General features: G+C 32.3%; 1 protein-coding gene across 1 annotated transcript; it reads left to right on the top strand.

Moving 5' to 3' along the window:
- Nucleotides 1–1,969: 1,969 nt before the first annotated feature.
- LOC142638549 (aspartic proteinase PCS1) lies at nucleotides 1,970–3,743 on the top strand. The gene has a single exon (XM_075812574.1). It carries the CDS (start codon nucleotides 2,302–2,304, stop codon nucleotides 3,613–3,615), a length of 1,314 nt encoding a protein of 437 aa, XP_075668689.1. The 5' UTR covers nucleotides 1,970–2,301; the 3' UTR covers nucleotides 3,616–3,743.
- The last annotated feature ends 13,670 nt before the right edge of the window (nucleotides 3,744–17,413 follow it).

A 17,413-nucleotide genomic window follows, 5' to 3' on the forward strand; every position in this document is an offset into this window, starting at 1 on the left:
GAGGACTTTCATTAGGGGAAAAAAAAAGACATTCCAATCACAACCAATGAAATTATGAAGGCCTTTCAAAAACAAATAAAATTTAAAATGTTCAAATTCAATATTACAAATTTGACAAATTTAAATAAACAATTGCCCAAAACAAAAAGAGAGTAAAAAACACATGCACCATAAACATAAATTACTATCACATTGATGACACGATGGATAAGTGATTATAAGACCTTAAAGAAGAGCATAAAGAAGTATAAGAGCACAACAAAATTACGGGAAATATTTTAAAATTTTATTATTGAATTATTTTGACTTAGTCCGTATGACGAAATAAATTGATCACCCAATTATAAAGTACAACAAAAGTACGAATCTAAGACGAAAAAATTTATCAACATATTAATTGAATGGTATTTATTAAGTAGACATTTGAAAGTAATATAAAAAAAATCATAGATAAGGGATCAAATAAATTTTTTTTTTTTTTTTTTAGGGATAGTTTCGCCCTATTATATCTGTTTCTGATAATTGCTCTTTAGGTGGAGTTTGAACCCCAAAATTCTCATTTGATAACAAGAAATTTTTTCCAATTGAACTAATTAGAACCCACATGATCGAATAAGTTGAAAAATGTATTCATTAATTCACATATCTCGTAATCATAATATGATATAGACTTGAAGAGTGAATAATATATAAACTATGTTGAGAAAGAAATATGACTAGGGGTGTCAATTTGGGTTAATGTGTCGGGTTCGTATCGTGTCAAGGTAGGGGTATTCGACTAAATGGTTCAACCTTAACCTAACACATTTAATAATCGTGTCATGATCCTTCAATCATAACCCGACTTGTTAATAGGGCAGGTTAATCTCACCCAACCCATTTGACACGCTTAGTATTAAATGAGTCGTGTTGGGTTGATACGAATGTAATACAACTCATTTCAACCATCATAATATTATAATATTTAATGTAACATCCAAAGCAGTGCATACACTTTAAGTCTTTAACCCACATTCAAAATAATATAGTTCAACAAAAATATAACATATATCTAGAAATAAGTTCTTTACACTCTAAAAGAATGCATACACTTCAATCCAAATTCAAAATAACATAATTTAACAAAAATAACATAATTCAACAAAAATATAATATCCTTGAAACTTGTCAAATGCTAAATATCAATATTGAAAGAATTGGAGCAAATAGTAGACTAATCCTGACTATGACTATGATTATCATCCAAAGAGAGAGAGAGCAATAACCGGTTTGAGACTTTGAGTTTGAGAATTGGGCATGAGATTATAAGATAGTAGAGTGAGTAGAACAATTGAAATTAAAAAATAAAAATAATATTAGATATTTATAAGAAGGTTTAGAGATTTAGGATTTGTAGAGTTTAGAGATTTAGGGTTTGTAAAGTTTTAATTTCCAATTATATCCCTTGTAAGTTTTTGTAATTATTCACTTTTCTTTTTAAATTTAAGATATATGTTGGATATAAAAGGTATTTGACAAATTTAAAATAAAATGAATATTATTTGTTATACGAGTTAAACATATTGTGTTAAGTGGATCATTTTGAATTGACATAAATAAATTGACGTGCCAAACATGTCTATTGCAGGTTATGCAGGTTGACCCACTTATGACACGTTTCTTATCGTGTCGCTTTCGAGTCGACCAGTTTATGATCCAAACCCATTAAGGCACAACTTTAACCTGCAAAAATTCGTGTCGTGTTCGTAGGTTGAGTCGAACATTAACCCCTAAATATGACGGCAAAGCCATGTTTTACCTTATATTTTAAGAGTAAGTTAAGGTGGCAAATAAGAATGCACATTTAAGGCCATATTTTATTTAAAGAAACAAATGAACAGAAGGCTTTACATTTTAAGAGTAAATTAAAATGACAAATAATAGGGCACATTTAAGGGCCATATATTATTAGTGGAATTAATAGTGCATGTAATTCCATTTATTATGGTCAACCATAAAAGTATGTGATGGTCCTCAATCCCAAATCGTAAGCAACCACAGATATGTACATGACCACAAATACACAAGCCCAACTATTTAAAAGAACAGAAGAGGTTCCCCACAAACCCCTCAAAAGTCACAAACACAAGAAACCCCAACAGAAGCATTATACTTATATGGCCCTCTGACTGTTATTTCTCTCCCACCCAACAAAAGCTTTCAAATCCACACCAAACCCAAAGCCACTGACATCCCCGTACCCTTCACATTCCTCACATTTCTTCAACTTCTTCCTTCTTCTTCTTCCTTCTTCTTTCTCAGATGGCCTATCTTCATTCTCTTCTTCTTCTTCAGCTCATTATTTTCTTGATAATGAACCAAACCCAAGTTTCTCTTTGTGCAACACAAAAAACACTCATATTATCTCTTAAAACCCAAACACTCCCACATGGTTTGGTCCCAAAAAGACTAAATACTACAAACAAAATCTCTTTCCACCACAATGTTACCTTAACAGTCACACTAACCGTTGGCTCGCCGCCACAGAGTGTTACCATGGTCCTTGACACAGGTAGTGAACTCTCTTGGCTACACTGCAAAAAAACCCAAAACTTCAACTCCATATTCAACCCACTTTCCTCTAAGTCTTATTCACCAACCCCATGTTCCTCACCCGTTTGCAGAACCCGGACCCGAACCCTACCCATACCCGCTTCCTGCGACCAGAATAAACTCTGCCACGCAACTGTTTCCTATGCTGACGCTTCCTCCATGGAAGGAAATCTCGCGTCCGAAACTTTTTATATCGGAAACTCGGCACGGCCCGGTACGGTATTCGGGTGTATGGATACCGGGTTCAGCTCCAACTCCTATGAGGACTCCAAGACCACCGGGTTAATGGGTCTGAACCGTGGGTCCTTATCGTTCATTACGCAGATGGGGTTTCCGAAATTTTCGTACTGCATATCGGGTCGCGACTCGTCCGGTGTTTTGCTTTTCGGAGAAGCGAGTTTCAGCTGGCTACAGCCTCTGAACTACACTCCTTTGATTCAAATCACAGACCCATTACCGTATTTTGATAGAGTAGCGTATACGGTTCAGCTCGAAGGGATTAAAGTATCGGAAAAAGTGTTGCCGCTTCCAAAATCTGTTTTCGTACCGGACCATACCGGTGCCGGTCAAACAATGGTAGACTCGGGCACTCAGTTCACGTTCCTTCTCGGACCGGTTTACACGGCTTTAAAGAACGAGTACATGCAACAAACAAAGGGAATACTAACGCTTTTGAACGATCCCAACTTTGTTTTCCAAGGAGCTATGGATTTGTGCTACTTGGTCCCATTGAACCGGCCGATTTTGCCACAGTTACCAAAAGTAAGCTTGATGTTTCGGGGTGCCGAAATGGTTGTATCGGGTGAGAGGTTAATGTATCGGGTACCCGGTATGGTGAGGGGTGGGAATTCGGTGTATTGTTTCACATTTGGGAACTCTGACTTGTTGGGCACAGAGGCTTTTGTGATTGGTCATCATCATCAGCAGAACTTGTGGATAGAGTTTGATTTGGTGAAATCTAGAGTTGGACTTGCTGAGGTGAGGTGTGATCTTGCAGGTCAAAAGCTTGGATTGGGTGTTTAAGGCAAATTTTGTGATTTTAGGTTTGCTCCATTTCAAAATAAATGGAGTTTGTTTATTTTATAACCAAGGTATAAACTTTTTTCCCCCTTGATTTTAAAGATGTACATAATACAATGGGTTTTAAATCATGTAGTTCTTTTAGACTTAAAAAAAAAAAAATGATAGTAACATGTCTAATTCGGGGTACTTTCGACTGCATAAAATTTCAAGAATGAATAGAAGAAATCTAACAATTAGATTCTCATTGCAAATTAGAACTAAGAATGATATAAATAAGGTTATAAAAAAAATTATATAAATAATCACATAGTTTTGTTACCTTCATTGATGACATATACCAAATTTAAAGGAGTTACTTTTACTAGAGAAGCATGGCAGATTGCCAGCTTCGATTGGCGCTTCTGTACAGAAAAGAAGTGTACCATAATAATATTTATGAGTGCTGGCAGATTTGGATATTCCCATAACTCACCTCGGTACACAAGCAATGATGGCCCATTTATGAGGCGGTAAATTTGGTCTTGGAGGGAAAATTTGTGAATACAAGGGATAAAGAGGTTGGCCGATTTGGTTGGGTTTTCTTCTTTTTAAATAATACGTTCACTTTCAATCTTTCTTCTTACAAAACAGAGGAAAAAAAAAAGGTTTATCTAGTAACTAAAATATTCTATGTGAATCATAAATAAAATTTTTAATCTTGAAAAAAAAAGTTACAAAATAACTTATACAAGTATAAAAAAAACTCTCTTTATATATATATATATATATATATATATATATATATATATATATATATATATATTATAAGGACCAAAAATCACACTGGAAATTATAGCCCACGTAGAACAGGAGTGGTATCCAATCATACAAGGCCAAAAACAAAGAATTTGTAAAGAGGGAGGCTTCAATTCAACATAAACAAAGGAGAAAACCCTCTCCTCTCAGCTTTTCTGAGGATGAATCCATTACATTCAAATAGTACTCTTTATACAATTATCAGAGTCGTGTTCATCCCCCTTCCACTAACCTTTTTCATCTCTATTTATACTCCTTGCTCTTTGCATCTCCACCCTCCATCTCCCACCTAACCACTATCTTTTGTTGACATTTGTACGATTGTTTGTAGAAGGTGGTAAAAAGAAGCTGCCTAGCTGTGGTTTTGTACTGTTCAAGTCACCTCCACATCAGTGCAGCTAATAAAGCTGTTGATCATCGTTTAATATGACTAGGAAGTTAGGTGCAGAGCATTCAATACGGAGTCCATAGATTGTATATCCACAAACCCTCACTTTCTTTCTCAGCCATACATCACCGGTCTACTCTCTGTACTTTCCATGCAACCCTCGTCCTCGCCCATCAGCCCTTTTAATAGCCACTTTCGACCCTTGATCCTCATCCTCGGTCCTCCCCCCCCCCCCCCCCCACACAGAGATATATATATTTCTTTAGGTTGGGTTGGTTGATAAGTCTTAAAGTGTATTAGTTAAAGTTTGAATTTTCTTTTTCATTAAAATTGATTAACCTTTTAAAGGAAGTGAAGTGTTACATCTATAATATTTTCACAACAAATCATAAGTAATTAATTGTTATTGGTTCAAATTTGAACCTATTACTAAGATTACTTTTTTACCTTAACAATAATAACCAGTAATAACTTGTTACTTAACATTTTTAAGATGTATCACCAAGAGGGGTGGCACGGTGGTTTGGGCGTGCGATTGCTACTATGAGGTCCTTAGTTTGAGCTTGAGCGGGTACCTAGGAAGGAGTGTAGGAATCCTCTTGCAGCTAACCCATTGCTGCCAGCTGTCTCGTGGTGCTAGGATGAAATCTGTGGTCACCCAGGATCATAATAGCTATAGCTCAATCTAACATTTTCTTGCGGGGATTCCCTTATGATCACACCCAGGGGGTGAGTCACAATGGTTACCCCCGCCCCCTTTTTGGTTCATAAAAAAAAAAAAAATTAAGAGGCATTAAAAATGTTGTGAACATAGCATTATTCTTAAAATGAACTATATTTATTAACTTTTTGTTATTTTCCAAGCAACCCTAGTTTGATGATCCTTGTGTATTTTGACAAAGAGTCAAAGCCTTTTGAAAATTAATTAAAAAAACTATATATTTTTTTATAATTTAAATTAGGGGTGTGTAGCTAGTCTGCCAAAATTGACTCGATGGGATAGGTTGGTTTTTAGAGCTTGGTGGGTTGGGTTGGGTTGGGTTACGGAATTTTTTTTGATAGCGGACCGGGTTGGGTTTAAGTCATAAAATTCCAAACCCGACCCATCGATATATTTAATATATATATATATATATATATATATATTGTAATTAATAAAATTTTTAAAATAACTAGCTCTTTCTATCCTATATAAAAGTCAATTAATTCACACAAACCCTAATAAATTACTATTGTTGTTTAGTCATTAGTATTGTTTGCGTTTAAGAAATTACGTTGATATTAATCTTTGGGTTTTTTAAATATATCTATATTTATATTTTTTCTACTCAATTTAATAATAATAATAATAATAATTTGTCTAACCCATGAGTTCAACTCTACCCAACCCGATTCATATGAATTAGGTTCGATTGGGTTAGACTTATGTAATGAATTGAATTGAGGTAAATTTTTTTTTACCTACTTTAATAAGTTAGATCAAAAAAATTTCTTAATCCAATATAACCCAGCCCATGCGCACCTCTTGTTTAAATGATAGAAGCATTGTGGATCTCAATGGATTTGTTGGTGTAGCTGAGGATAGGGAATATTTGGATACATTTTGGGGGCAAGTTGGGTTGTGGATGCCATCTGTGATCTGTGCATTAGGTATCTTGGGGTTGCAGCTACCTACTGTTTAGTGAATGGTGTAGATACTAGATAGTGCTGGTCTACTACTCCTCCTGGGGTTGCACTGCATGTAATCCAAATTCATAAAAAATTCAAAGTGGTCTCTGATTCTGACTTCTCAGCTTTCAACTCTTCTGACTGCCAACTGTCCACTTTCATAGCCGCCGTATTGCATCCAAATAAAACGCGTCAAGTGTCCATTCAACATAAATAAATTATAAAAAAAAGGATAAATTTCAATAAAAACGACCAATTTCGTCCTCACTCAAAATTTTTTTTTTGTTTGAATAGGAAATACTATAAACTTTTATAATGCAGTTTACATAACGTAGAAGGAAAAAATCATGTATGAGAATTGAGATGGCTTATATGCCTAATGTTTCACTGACACGTGGATTTTATGTGAGTAGGATTTATATATCAATGAGATATTAGGCGTGTATACCCGTCTCATAAGATACTATTTTCATGTAAAAGCGCTTGTTTAATAAAATAAGAATTCTCTTCTAACAATACTGAAAGTCATTTATGTCTTGAGCATATTTTGTTAATAAGTGAGCCGGTTTGTTACTTTGCCTACGTACATGAGAGAACTTAACTTGGCGGAACCCTTGGGTAGCTAATAAGGAGCTATACACAATGGCGGCCACTAAAGAAGGAGGAGGCGAAATTTCCTGATGAAGTGTAAATTCACCAATCGAAGTAAGTACGTTCGGATTGAGTCAAACCCTCGTATTCCTGGCTATGAAAATGGTGAGATAACTCTTCTCAAGTGGTCATCGGCGTCCAATGCCAAAGTTAGTATATGGAAATAAATTAATACAGTATCAATAAGCATTTTTGGGTGTTTTTCATACCTTATGTTGTTGCTGGGAGGGTTGTATATATACATTCCCGTAACTCCTAGCTGTTGTGACTGTTATCGTAGTTTAATACTTCTTTAAGTAACGCCTCATGGTCAATGATGTGAGTTTTGATGGGCTTCCAACGGTCCGTATAACTATCCCTGTAACCGTCCGAGACATTTATTTTGTCCGCATTGAATGGCTTCTTTTCCTTCGTCAGTAATGTGGCTTATATCGTCAGAGGCACCTGGTTAATTCGTCTGTCAATGTTGCCTCATTGGCTTGGATGAGGTTGTCCAGAGAAGTTGAGTTTGTCAATCCCATCATTTCCTAACCCAATTTAGTTCTTCAAATTTTTGACTAATACTGAAAAAGACTAAATTAATTAGTTTTGAATCTGATTAATATTAGCTTAAGTCTCAAAGTATATCATTGAAATTTACCAAAAAAGAAAAAAGAAAAATACTACTAGTACTACTAACATGGTTTGATATTATATTATCGATTTTTTAAAAAAGATATATATTACCAAAATCTTAAAACAGTAAAAAAAAAAAGAGAAGAAAAAGAAGTTATTGCCACACTAATATTTATTTAGTTTCTGATGGAAAAATAACATGGAGTGAATAATAAATTGATATTTCTATGTTCACTTAAAGATGTTATTAAAAGTGGTAAAAATCTTGAATCCTACAGAGGGAAGGAAATAGATAATATATGAGTTTATATGCTCATGAGTTGGACATTGGGTTGGGCTTTTGGTATATGTGGACTGAGCCTACTTGTCCAAATAATAATATTTTATTATTTTAATTTTTAAGTCAGTTAGACTGTGCACAACAGTTATTATTGAAACAGAGTGTTTGTTCAGTAACGTATAATTTTTACATAGTCTCTCATTCATAAAAACTACTTTTTTCAAATAAAACTCCCTAGTGAGAATTTTAGTGCATTCATTCTGTGTCAAAGAGAGAGCAAGAGACATCGAGTAGTTCACTAAGCACAACCTTGTGTGCTTCGTTTTCGTGTTGTAGATCATTTTATCCTTGGAGGTAGACGTCAGTGAGTCTCAAAGCACCACAATGATTATGTGAGGGACGAAATCTGCTTTAAGGAGATTGTGTCAAACACAAACCTGATTTGAATTGTTCATCTTTCACGCATTTGGACTGTGAGTTTTAATTATTTACAGATTTCTCTTTATATATATATATGTATATCTATATATTTAGTATTTATTTGTTGTTGTTGCCTTGTACATCTATTTGTATTATTACTTTTTTTTAGATCAGTGTTTTATTCCTTTTGCTTTATCACAAAAATATATTGTTGATATATACCCAACAATCTTAAAGTAGACTTTTAAAATATATTTTAATTTATTTTTGTGATTTAACGGTGAAAGGAATTTGTGCTTATTATAAAACACTAAATCGGTAACATCTCCGTAAAACTTAGAAAATTGGTTTGTGTTTATCGCGTACTATTATGATAACGTGGGTTACGTGATTCACTAAAATTGGTATAGTTGTTCATCTTTCCTCTTCCTTTTTATAATATTTTATTAGAGTCCTTTCTCATATATGAATCTTTGGTGCCTGCAGTGTTTGATGTTGAAGGATAGTTGATTTATAATATTTTATATTAAGATATTTGTATTCCTTAATCTTTGTTTGACTAAGATATATATATACATACTTTGATTGTGTTCCTAAGAAACACTGTAAGCAGATTTCTTTCACTTTTTAAATATCTTTGGTATAATAATATAATATTCTATTTGACGTTAAGTTTATATGTCTTATTTGCTTGGCTGGGTTTCTGAGGTTCTATTGTTTAGTTTATCTGTACTGTGGTTGTTCTATTTCTGCAATTCGGTGTTACGTTTGAAAGTATATATTTATAATTATTTCTTTAACTTGGCTAGTAATTCTTAAGATGTTAAATACTGCTTGTGTTTGTGAATGTATCAATAAACATTATCTTGGTTGGAGATATTAATATTGTGCTGTAAATATTTGAGGATAATGATATTTGATAAATTTTTGGCATTTAATAGTTTGATTAAGAGACACGATTTTTTTGAAACTGTTTTAATTTGTCATATACGTTGGTATATATAAATGAAGACATGCTTATTTTCATTTGGCCTTTGCTTACGGGATATTTCAATGATTATTTGTCAGATGAATTATTTATATTGATATCTTACCTTAAACTTTATAACGATGATCCCGTTTGGTGGTGCTTGTTCAAAAGGATGTTCTTGGCCTTTTTATGTGCAAATGGTGTATGGGCTTGATGAATAAAGAAAATTCGAAATTTTGATGGAGGCAATTTTTTATTTATTTAATTTTTAATCCATTTAAATGCGTTCAATTTTGGGCGTGGCTGCCATTTTATAGTTTTGGTTAGCCTTTACTAATTTATTAAGTAATCCTCTATTTGATAATTAAAATATCATAATAAGAGCTATTATTAATAAGTTCAAATGCGTGGATATAAGCCCAAGAATGAGACCAATTGCACACTAGTGGGGCTGTAATTATAGGGTTTCACTCTGAGTTAGAGTGTGTACAGTTCACCTCTTGGCCAGAGATGCTATTTATTTATAAAGTTTAAGGCACAATTATTGTATTGATAAGGAGGACACATGATTATTGTATTTAAGCACGTATAATCTTATTTAATTAAATACATGTATATATATTTTGAGCATATGTGAACTTGATTGGATATTAATGTGTTTAATCTCAATATATGCTTTGTAATATTTCTTTGGATGAAATATATGTTATACACCTTAGTTAAACATACTTGAGTTGTCAAAAATTTGGAATGCACAAGAGTATGTTATAAGTGCTTATTAAGTAAACAAGGATGAGACATTAGAGATGTCCATTCATTATAAGAATGAAGTTGAGAAATAATTTAATGAATGTAATAAGTTCTTGATTACCATAGAACTTGTGGGGGGAAGCTATTATTTCCACTATTTTTTCATTGAAATGCCTTTAAAGAAACCACCAAGACACCTTGTGAATTATGAAAAGAGTGATCGCTTTTCTATAAACTCTTTAAATGTGGGGGTGTTTGATAAATGTGGTGGTTCCTATTCCTAAAGGATAAAGAACCATTGATTGTGTTTTCATTGGTTATGGTCATAACAGTAGTGCATAGTGCTTTTCTAATTTATGAATCTATTATTCTCATATGCATGAAAATTAATTAGAATATATTTCAAGTGTTAAACTTTCTTAAAGAAATTTTAAGTCTACGTTTAGTATCTCTCATGATCAAGAGTTGATGGAAGAGAGTTTGAGCCTAAGTGTAGTAAAAGGACAAATGTCATGGTGGATTGGTCCAAAATTTCAAATTTATATATTAGAAGATGAACTTAAAGCTTCAAAGAAGCAAAATCCTAAAGTGCCTTCTTGGAAAAGAGATTGTCAATAGTGCAATAAATCCATCTTTGAAATCTATACATAGTAATTGGTGGATCTACCACCTACAAGTTTGAGAGTTGATGATATTTTTGACTATTACAATGCGAGACTTGTTTTAGAAGGCTACAAACAAAAGGAAGATGTGAGTTTTCTTGATACACAATAAACCAAAGGGGTTTATGATTCTTGTACAAGGAAACAAAGTGTGCAAACTTGTTGAATCTTTGTATAGATTGAAGCAAGTTTCAATGCAATGACATGAGAAATTTGACAATAAGATGATGTCAAATGAGTTTAGATTTAATGCAACTAGTGTGTGATGTGAAATATATCACAAGAGGCTATGTCATTGTGGGATATGCTCGTGTAAGTGTTATAGATGTGATACAAGAAATGAAAATTTATAGTACATCTAATGGACTTGTCTTGTCTCAATCATATGAGAAATGTGACGACAGTCTAGTGAGAACATCTTATGCAAAGAGCATATATATTTTTTTGGAAGTTAATAAATCTAAACAGACATGCATTGTTGGATACTTGTGCCTCCTATTTGCATATATTGGTTGGGCATAGAGTTATGATAGGTCTCGACATAATTGTTGGAGACATAATACCATGAGACAGTTGCTCTCAAGTGGAAGTTGTTCCAAATTACAAAACAGATCCGTAATTAGTTGTTTAAGTAGAGAGCAAGTAAACCGCTCATTGAGGGGGTTAAAGCCTAATACTTAAAAGTCTTCGGGATGGCAACCCAACCTAGCTGACTGGAGATCCCAAGATCTAGGTTCAGAGGGACAACCGAATTGTGGAGACTATTTTTATTACTATGGAGATTACATCTCTCTCTCATTCCTATGATGAAATAGTGATGTCTGTAAGTGATATTCAGGGTAAGCTTTGCTTTTAATGATTCTTATATCTTGGAATTCCAAGTGGGGTATAGCAGGATACTCTTAATAAGAATTACCTATATGAGTGTGAAGTGGGCCGCTTCTATGAGAGTTTCAAGGCTGAATTCTCTAAAGCAATTCATGAATTTACCAGGATACGTTCAGGGCCGAAATGAACACAATTATAAGAACAAAATATGTCCGAAAAAGAACCGTGTGAATTCTATTGTCTTGGTATACACAAATGGCTGAATAGTTCAAGACATCATGTTCACTGGTTAGCTAGTATATGCGATAGTCTTTCACAAATGAAAGTTCAAAGTCACAAGTTACTTCTCCCGATACAGTAACTTTCTTTCTACTCTCTCTGTGTCTGTATCATCATTTACATTGTATTTATCAATTTATATTCATGTGGGGGATTGTTGGAAAAATAGCATGGAGTGAATAAGAAATTGATATTTTTATGTTCACTTAAAGATACTATTTATTAAAAGTAGTAAAAATCCCGAGTCCCACATAGGAAATGAAATAGGTAATATATGAGTTTATATGCTCATGAGTTGGACATTGAGTTGGGCTTTTGGTATATGTGGACTGAGCCTATTTGTCCAAATATTAATATTTTATTATTTTAATTTTTGAGTCAGTTAGTTTGTGCACAACAGTTATTACTGAAACAGAGTGTTTGTTCAGTAACGTATAATTTTTACATAGTCCTTCATTCATAAAAACAATTTTTTTCAGAGAAAATTCTCTAGTGAGAATTTTAGTGCATTCATTTTGTGTCAAAGAGAGAGTAAGAGACATTGAGTAGTTCGTAGAGCACGACATTGTGTGTTTCATTTTCGTGTTATAGATCATTTTATCTTGGGAGGTAGACGTCCGTGAGTCTCAAAGTACCACAGTGATTGTGTGAGGGGCGAAAATCTGTTTTAAGGAGATTGTGTCAAACACAAGACTTGATTTGAATTGTTTATCCTTCACGCATTTGGACTGTGAGTTTTTAATTATTTGCAAGTTTCTCTTTATATATATATATATTTAGTATTTGTTTGTTGCTGTTGCCTTGTACATCTATTTGTGTTATTGCTTTTTTTAGATCTATGTTTTAACTAATGCTTAAAAAGACTAAATTAATTAGTTTTGAATCTGATTAAAATTAGCTTAAGTCTCAAAGTATATCATTGAAATTTACCAAAAAAGAAAAATACTACTAGTGCCACTAACATGGTATGATATTATATTATCGTTTAAAAAAAAAAAAGAAATATATTACCAAAATCTTAAAACAGTAAAGAAAAGAAAAGGAAAGGAAAGGAAAAGAAGTTATTGACACACTAATAATTATTTAATTTCACGTCACTTTTATTCTATTGACAAATTATGTATAGCGGTTATTGACATTTAAATAAAAGTTTACTTTTTTATAATTTTTTCAATTAAGAAGTTTTTCCCTCTAAAAAAAAGTAAGAAGTTTTTATTTATTTATGGGTTATGAATAAAACAACATTGTTTTTCGTGGATCCATCATTAATATTTGTTTATTAGATATCAATCATAAAAGATCTCATCATATTAATTATGAAAAAAAAGCCATCATTTTTTTCCCTTGTTTTATTGTTTTCTCTAATTATTTTCATGCTTAAGACCAAGTGTTGGAAGGGATTCTTCTCTTTTGACTTTAGGATGAGAATGAGCTTAAATTTACCCCCTGTTTTTTCAATTTTGTTGAAGCATTTTTAAACCACTAAAAGCATGAGATTTCTATAAATAACTTATTTAATAATCACCAAGAAGCATGAGATTATTGATCCCCTCTGTCTCTAAGCTAATTTATGCTTCTAAATGAGCTGCCATAGTTGAAAAGATGTGAATGGCTTTTTTCTTGAAGTATATTTTTTTTTATGAACACAGACTTGGCATTTCTGGAAGCATATATTGTCTACTTTGAACACAGACTAGGCATTTCTTTTTTTTCTATCTGTGCAAAATTCTGGTAAAGATTTGGGGATAAATTCTGGGATTTTGCTAGACAAGACATATCTTTTTTTTTTTTTTTTTTTTGAGAAACTCTAGACAAGACATATCAATATATCATAATCAGACAGCCAAATATATAACTATGTGGCCATGCACGTGTACAGTGTAGCTTTACATCATTAACGCAGTACTCCCTATAATTTTCACCAGGTAGGAAATGGACAGGTACCTTAAAGTTATAAGGCACAAAACTTTATTGTATGTGCTATCATATAATTCATAGGGGCCCTCCTAAAATTTAATGCCTTTTCTGGGAGCTCATGTATGGCGTAAACTCCCATTGAAAGATTCTATTGCTCATTGCTTTCTTGCCAACTTTTATTCCCTTTCTCCTGCCGCTGCCAGACAACTGTAAGGTAGTGTGTCCTCTTCTATACTTCTTTTTCATTTGTCTTTTTGTCCATACAGAAAAATTTTAAGTGGGAATTCCTTTTGAAAACCAAAACAAAAAACTTTGTCCAAATGGTAAATTAAACTCTCATTTGAAAGCTCATACTTTTATATAAGTTGTTAAGTTATGACAATTGAAACATTTTTTCAATATTTATCAAAAACAACCAATGGAAAAGCTTTTTATTCAGATTCAATTCCAATTTTTTTTTTTAAATTCTTTGCTTCGATTCCCCTTTCCTAAGGATTATTTTGACTGATTACTATTTAGGGGCAAAATTATTCTTCCTTATTAGTGTTGTCTTTTTCTCTCTTTATTGTGTTTTGTACTTTATTTCTCACTTAGAATTTTCATTTTAACATGTATAAAAAGACACTTGCCGACAAAAACTAATGTCATTTGGGTCACAAACAAATGTGAATAAAGTTATGAAGTGTTTAGCTTGTCATGTGTTACAAAGTCCGTGGTTTAGAATGAAACAAATAAAAATTCATGATCTAAATGATCTAATTTGTTACAAGGGATAGACTAAGTTATGTCCTTATTTCTTATTATTATTAATATGAACTTTCCCCAAAAATAAAGATCATTTGAACACTAAGGGTTCGTTTGTTACGTGTATTTAAACAATAGTTTTCAGTTTTTTTTTTTGAAAATACGTGTGGGTGAAAAAATTTGTAAAAATACGTGTAATATTGTTTAAAAATTAAAAATATATGTTTAAACACATATACCAAACATGCTTTAAGCGATACATAGTACGACATAGACGAAACAAACAATTAAAGAATCGATTTAAAACATAAAATACGTGCTTATTACATGATAGTTGGATATTGACTCATTGAATAGTCATGAATTACCAAGAAATTAAAGAAATTTAGTTAGGGCCCCAAAACCAATGGAAGAGCAACAACACATCAAAATAGGTGCATCAAAAGGTCGAGTCATGGAGGACTTGTGTCCCATGACAATCATTAACAACCGTCAATTCTCAAGTATAAAATACAGCTATAATTTTAGAGGACATCCCACCAACATTATGTCAAAATTATACTTGTTAATCCTTATAATTTCTCCTACTAGCTTAGGTTAAGCATCGGCTCTAATTATAGTTTCACGTCAATTGAGTAAATTTCTTCCTGTTAAGGATAAGATTAGCAAAAAATCCAAAATATGAATCCAAGCTAGTTGTGATAAAGAGGAGTCTTTGAATTCCAAAATTCAAAAGAGTTATACTGATAATAATCAAGCTAGTGATAAGAACAGGGGCCAAAGACAGCCAACACTATTTTGGTAAGGTTGGAAAATTCAATCACTGTCTTGCACTCATTTGCTTTCAAACTTCCCAATGCTTTTTTTTTTCTTCCATGTTTTCTACTCTATGCACATGAGACACCTCAAAAATCTCATAGATCGATAAGTGTGGTAGATTAAATTAAGACCTCCAAATTTATGTCTCCACCTAAGAAATATTTTAAAAAAATCATATTAAAGTTAGGGCTTTTGAAGTTTGAGTCCAAAATATTATTGGAGAGTACCGGTATAATGGCACTTAATAGGATAAGCCGTAACTGATCCAAATGTATTAGTACCTATTTATTGTTGGTTTAAATAGACTATTTTGAGTTTGGTTTGGGTTGGAAGTTTGAAATCCATTTAGATTGGTATCCATTAAAACCAACCCATTTAATGGGCTTTGAAACTGAGCTCACCGCTTGGGATTTGCGAAGAGCTGGACATGCCTTACTGCCTTGTTGTATCTATTTCATTAGGCTTTTTAGTTTCTGTCAGCAGACAATTTGTATTTTAGACAATGCCTTATTGCCTTGTAGTATTTTAGACAATAGAGCCTCAATAAAAAGGATTTTTGGGTCTTAACCCACCAAATTTTAGGCCCAAAGCTTTTTGTTAGATGCCTGTCATTGCAAATAAAGTTGTGGGCCTTATGGCCCTAGCTAACAAGCAACCCGGTTCGTTTCCTCTGCATTTGGAGTCCAAGTTGGGGACTTTGAAAGTATTTATTTTTTATTTTTATGCAGTGGACTTTTAATTAATTCCTTTCATTTCTATAACTTCCCTTCACTTGAATGAAGTATTTCTATCCACTTCAGTTAAAGAAGTTGCCAAATAAGTTATTTCAACTTTCAAAATGACGTAGTTTAGTGTTTTGAATTTCTAAAAAAATGTCGTTCTTAGTATTGTATTAAATTTTGGACAAAGTTAGATAGTGTAATTTATAATTTTACCAAAAATTTAACTACAATATATATTATCTTATCACACTTAGGTTGTGTTTGGGAACTTAGATTTGGATTTGGATTTGGATTTGGATTTGAAATTCATAGACTTGAAATTAAGGGATTTCAAATCTAACCATTTTAAAAGTTTAAAATCATTGGTGGATTTGTCAAATCTAAATCCTTGACATTTTTAAATTTTCCAAATAAGTTATTTAGATTTTAATTACCCAAATCCAAATTCAAATGCCCAATTCATATCATTCAAATACACCATAGACTTTTTAAATTTGAAATCATTTTTTTAACAGATGAATTTAAAATCAAATTTTACTTTTTGTAGTCTTAGTAAGGGGGGAATTTATTTAAATAGAAAGAGCAAATACATTAAAGTTCCATTGATCAAAGTTTTTTCCATACCTAAAATCAAAAAATACAAATGACTTATTATGTAAATGAAATGACAAATAATCTTTTTTACATCATAACCAAAATTAATAAAAAGGTAATTCCAAATAATATTTGTGTTTTGTATACAAAAGAGGAGTCTTAAATACAAAAATTATGACTTCGGTAAGATTTTGTTTGTCGTTGATGGGGATGGAAAAAATTCCTTGTCCAGCTTTGTCCCATTTCAACTTTTTCAATCTCGAATAAGCGATGAGAGTAGAAATTGAATGATTTATACATTTAATTTAATATAATTTTTTTTATTTATAAATGTCATATTTTAAATTAATTTTATTGTTTATATTCTACTAGATTAGTAGTATCTCAAACTCTTATCTTCTCTCTTTTAATACTCTCATGATTGTTCCTCTCATTTTTGGTTTATCTCTACTTTATTAGGAATAACAATATATTTCAAATTCATTTCCAATGGGATTTGTCTCATTTTGGTGGAAAGAGATTTCTTTTGCAACAAAATAAAAACGAGACACCCTTGATTTGAAATTATCTCACCCTGTTATCATCTTTAATGGTTATTGATAATATAAGACTATGCATGTGGCTTTCTATGTGGGTTGAACAAGGTTTTGAACGTTGGCTGAATTCTTTAAAAAAAAAAAAAAAAAACAAAACAAA

This window comes from Castanea sativa, chromosome 6, assembly GCF_040712315.1.
Source record: "Castanea sativa cultivar Marrone di Chiusa Pesio chromosome 6, ASM4071231v1".
Taxonomy (NCBI): Eukaryota; Viridiplantae; Streptophyta; class Magnoliopsida; order Fagales; family Fagaceae; genus Castanea; species Castanea sativa.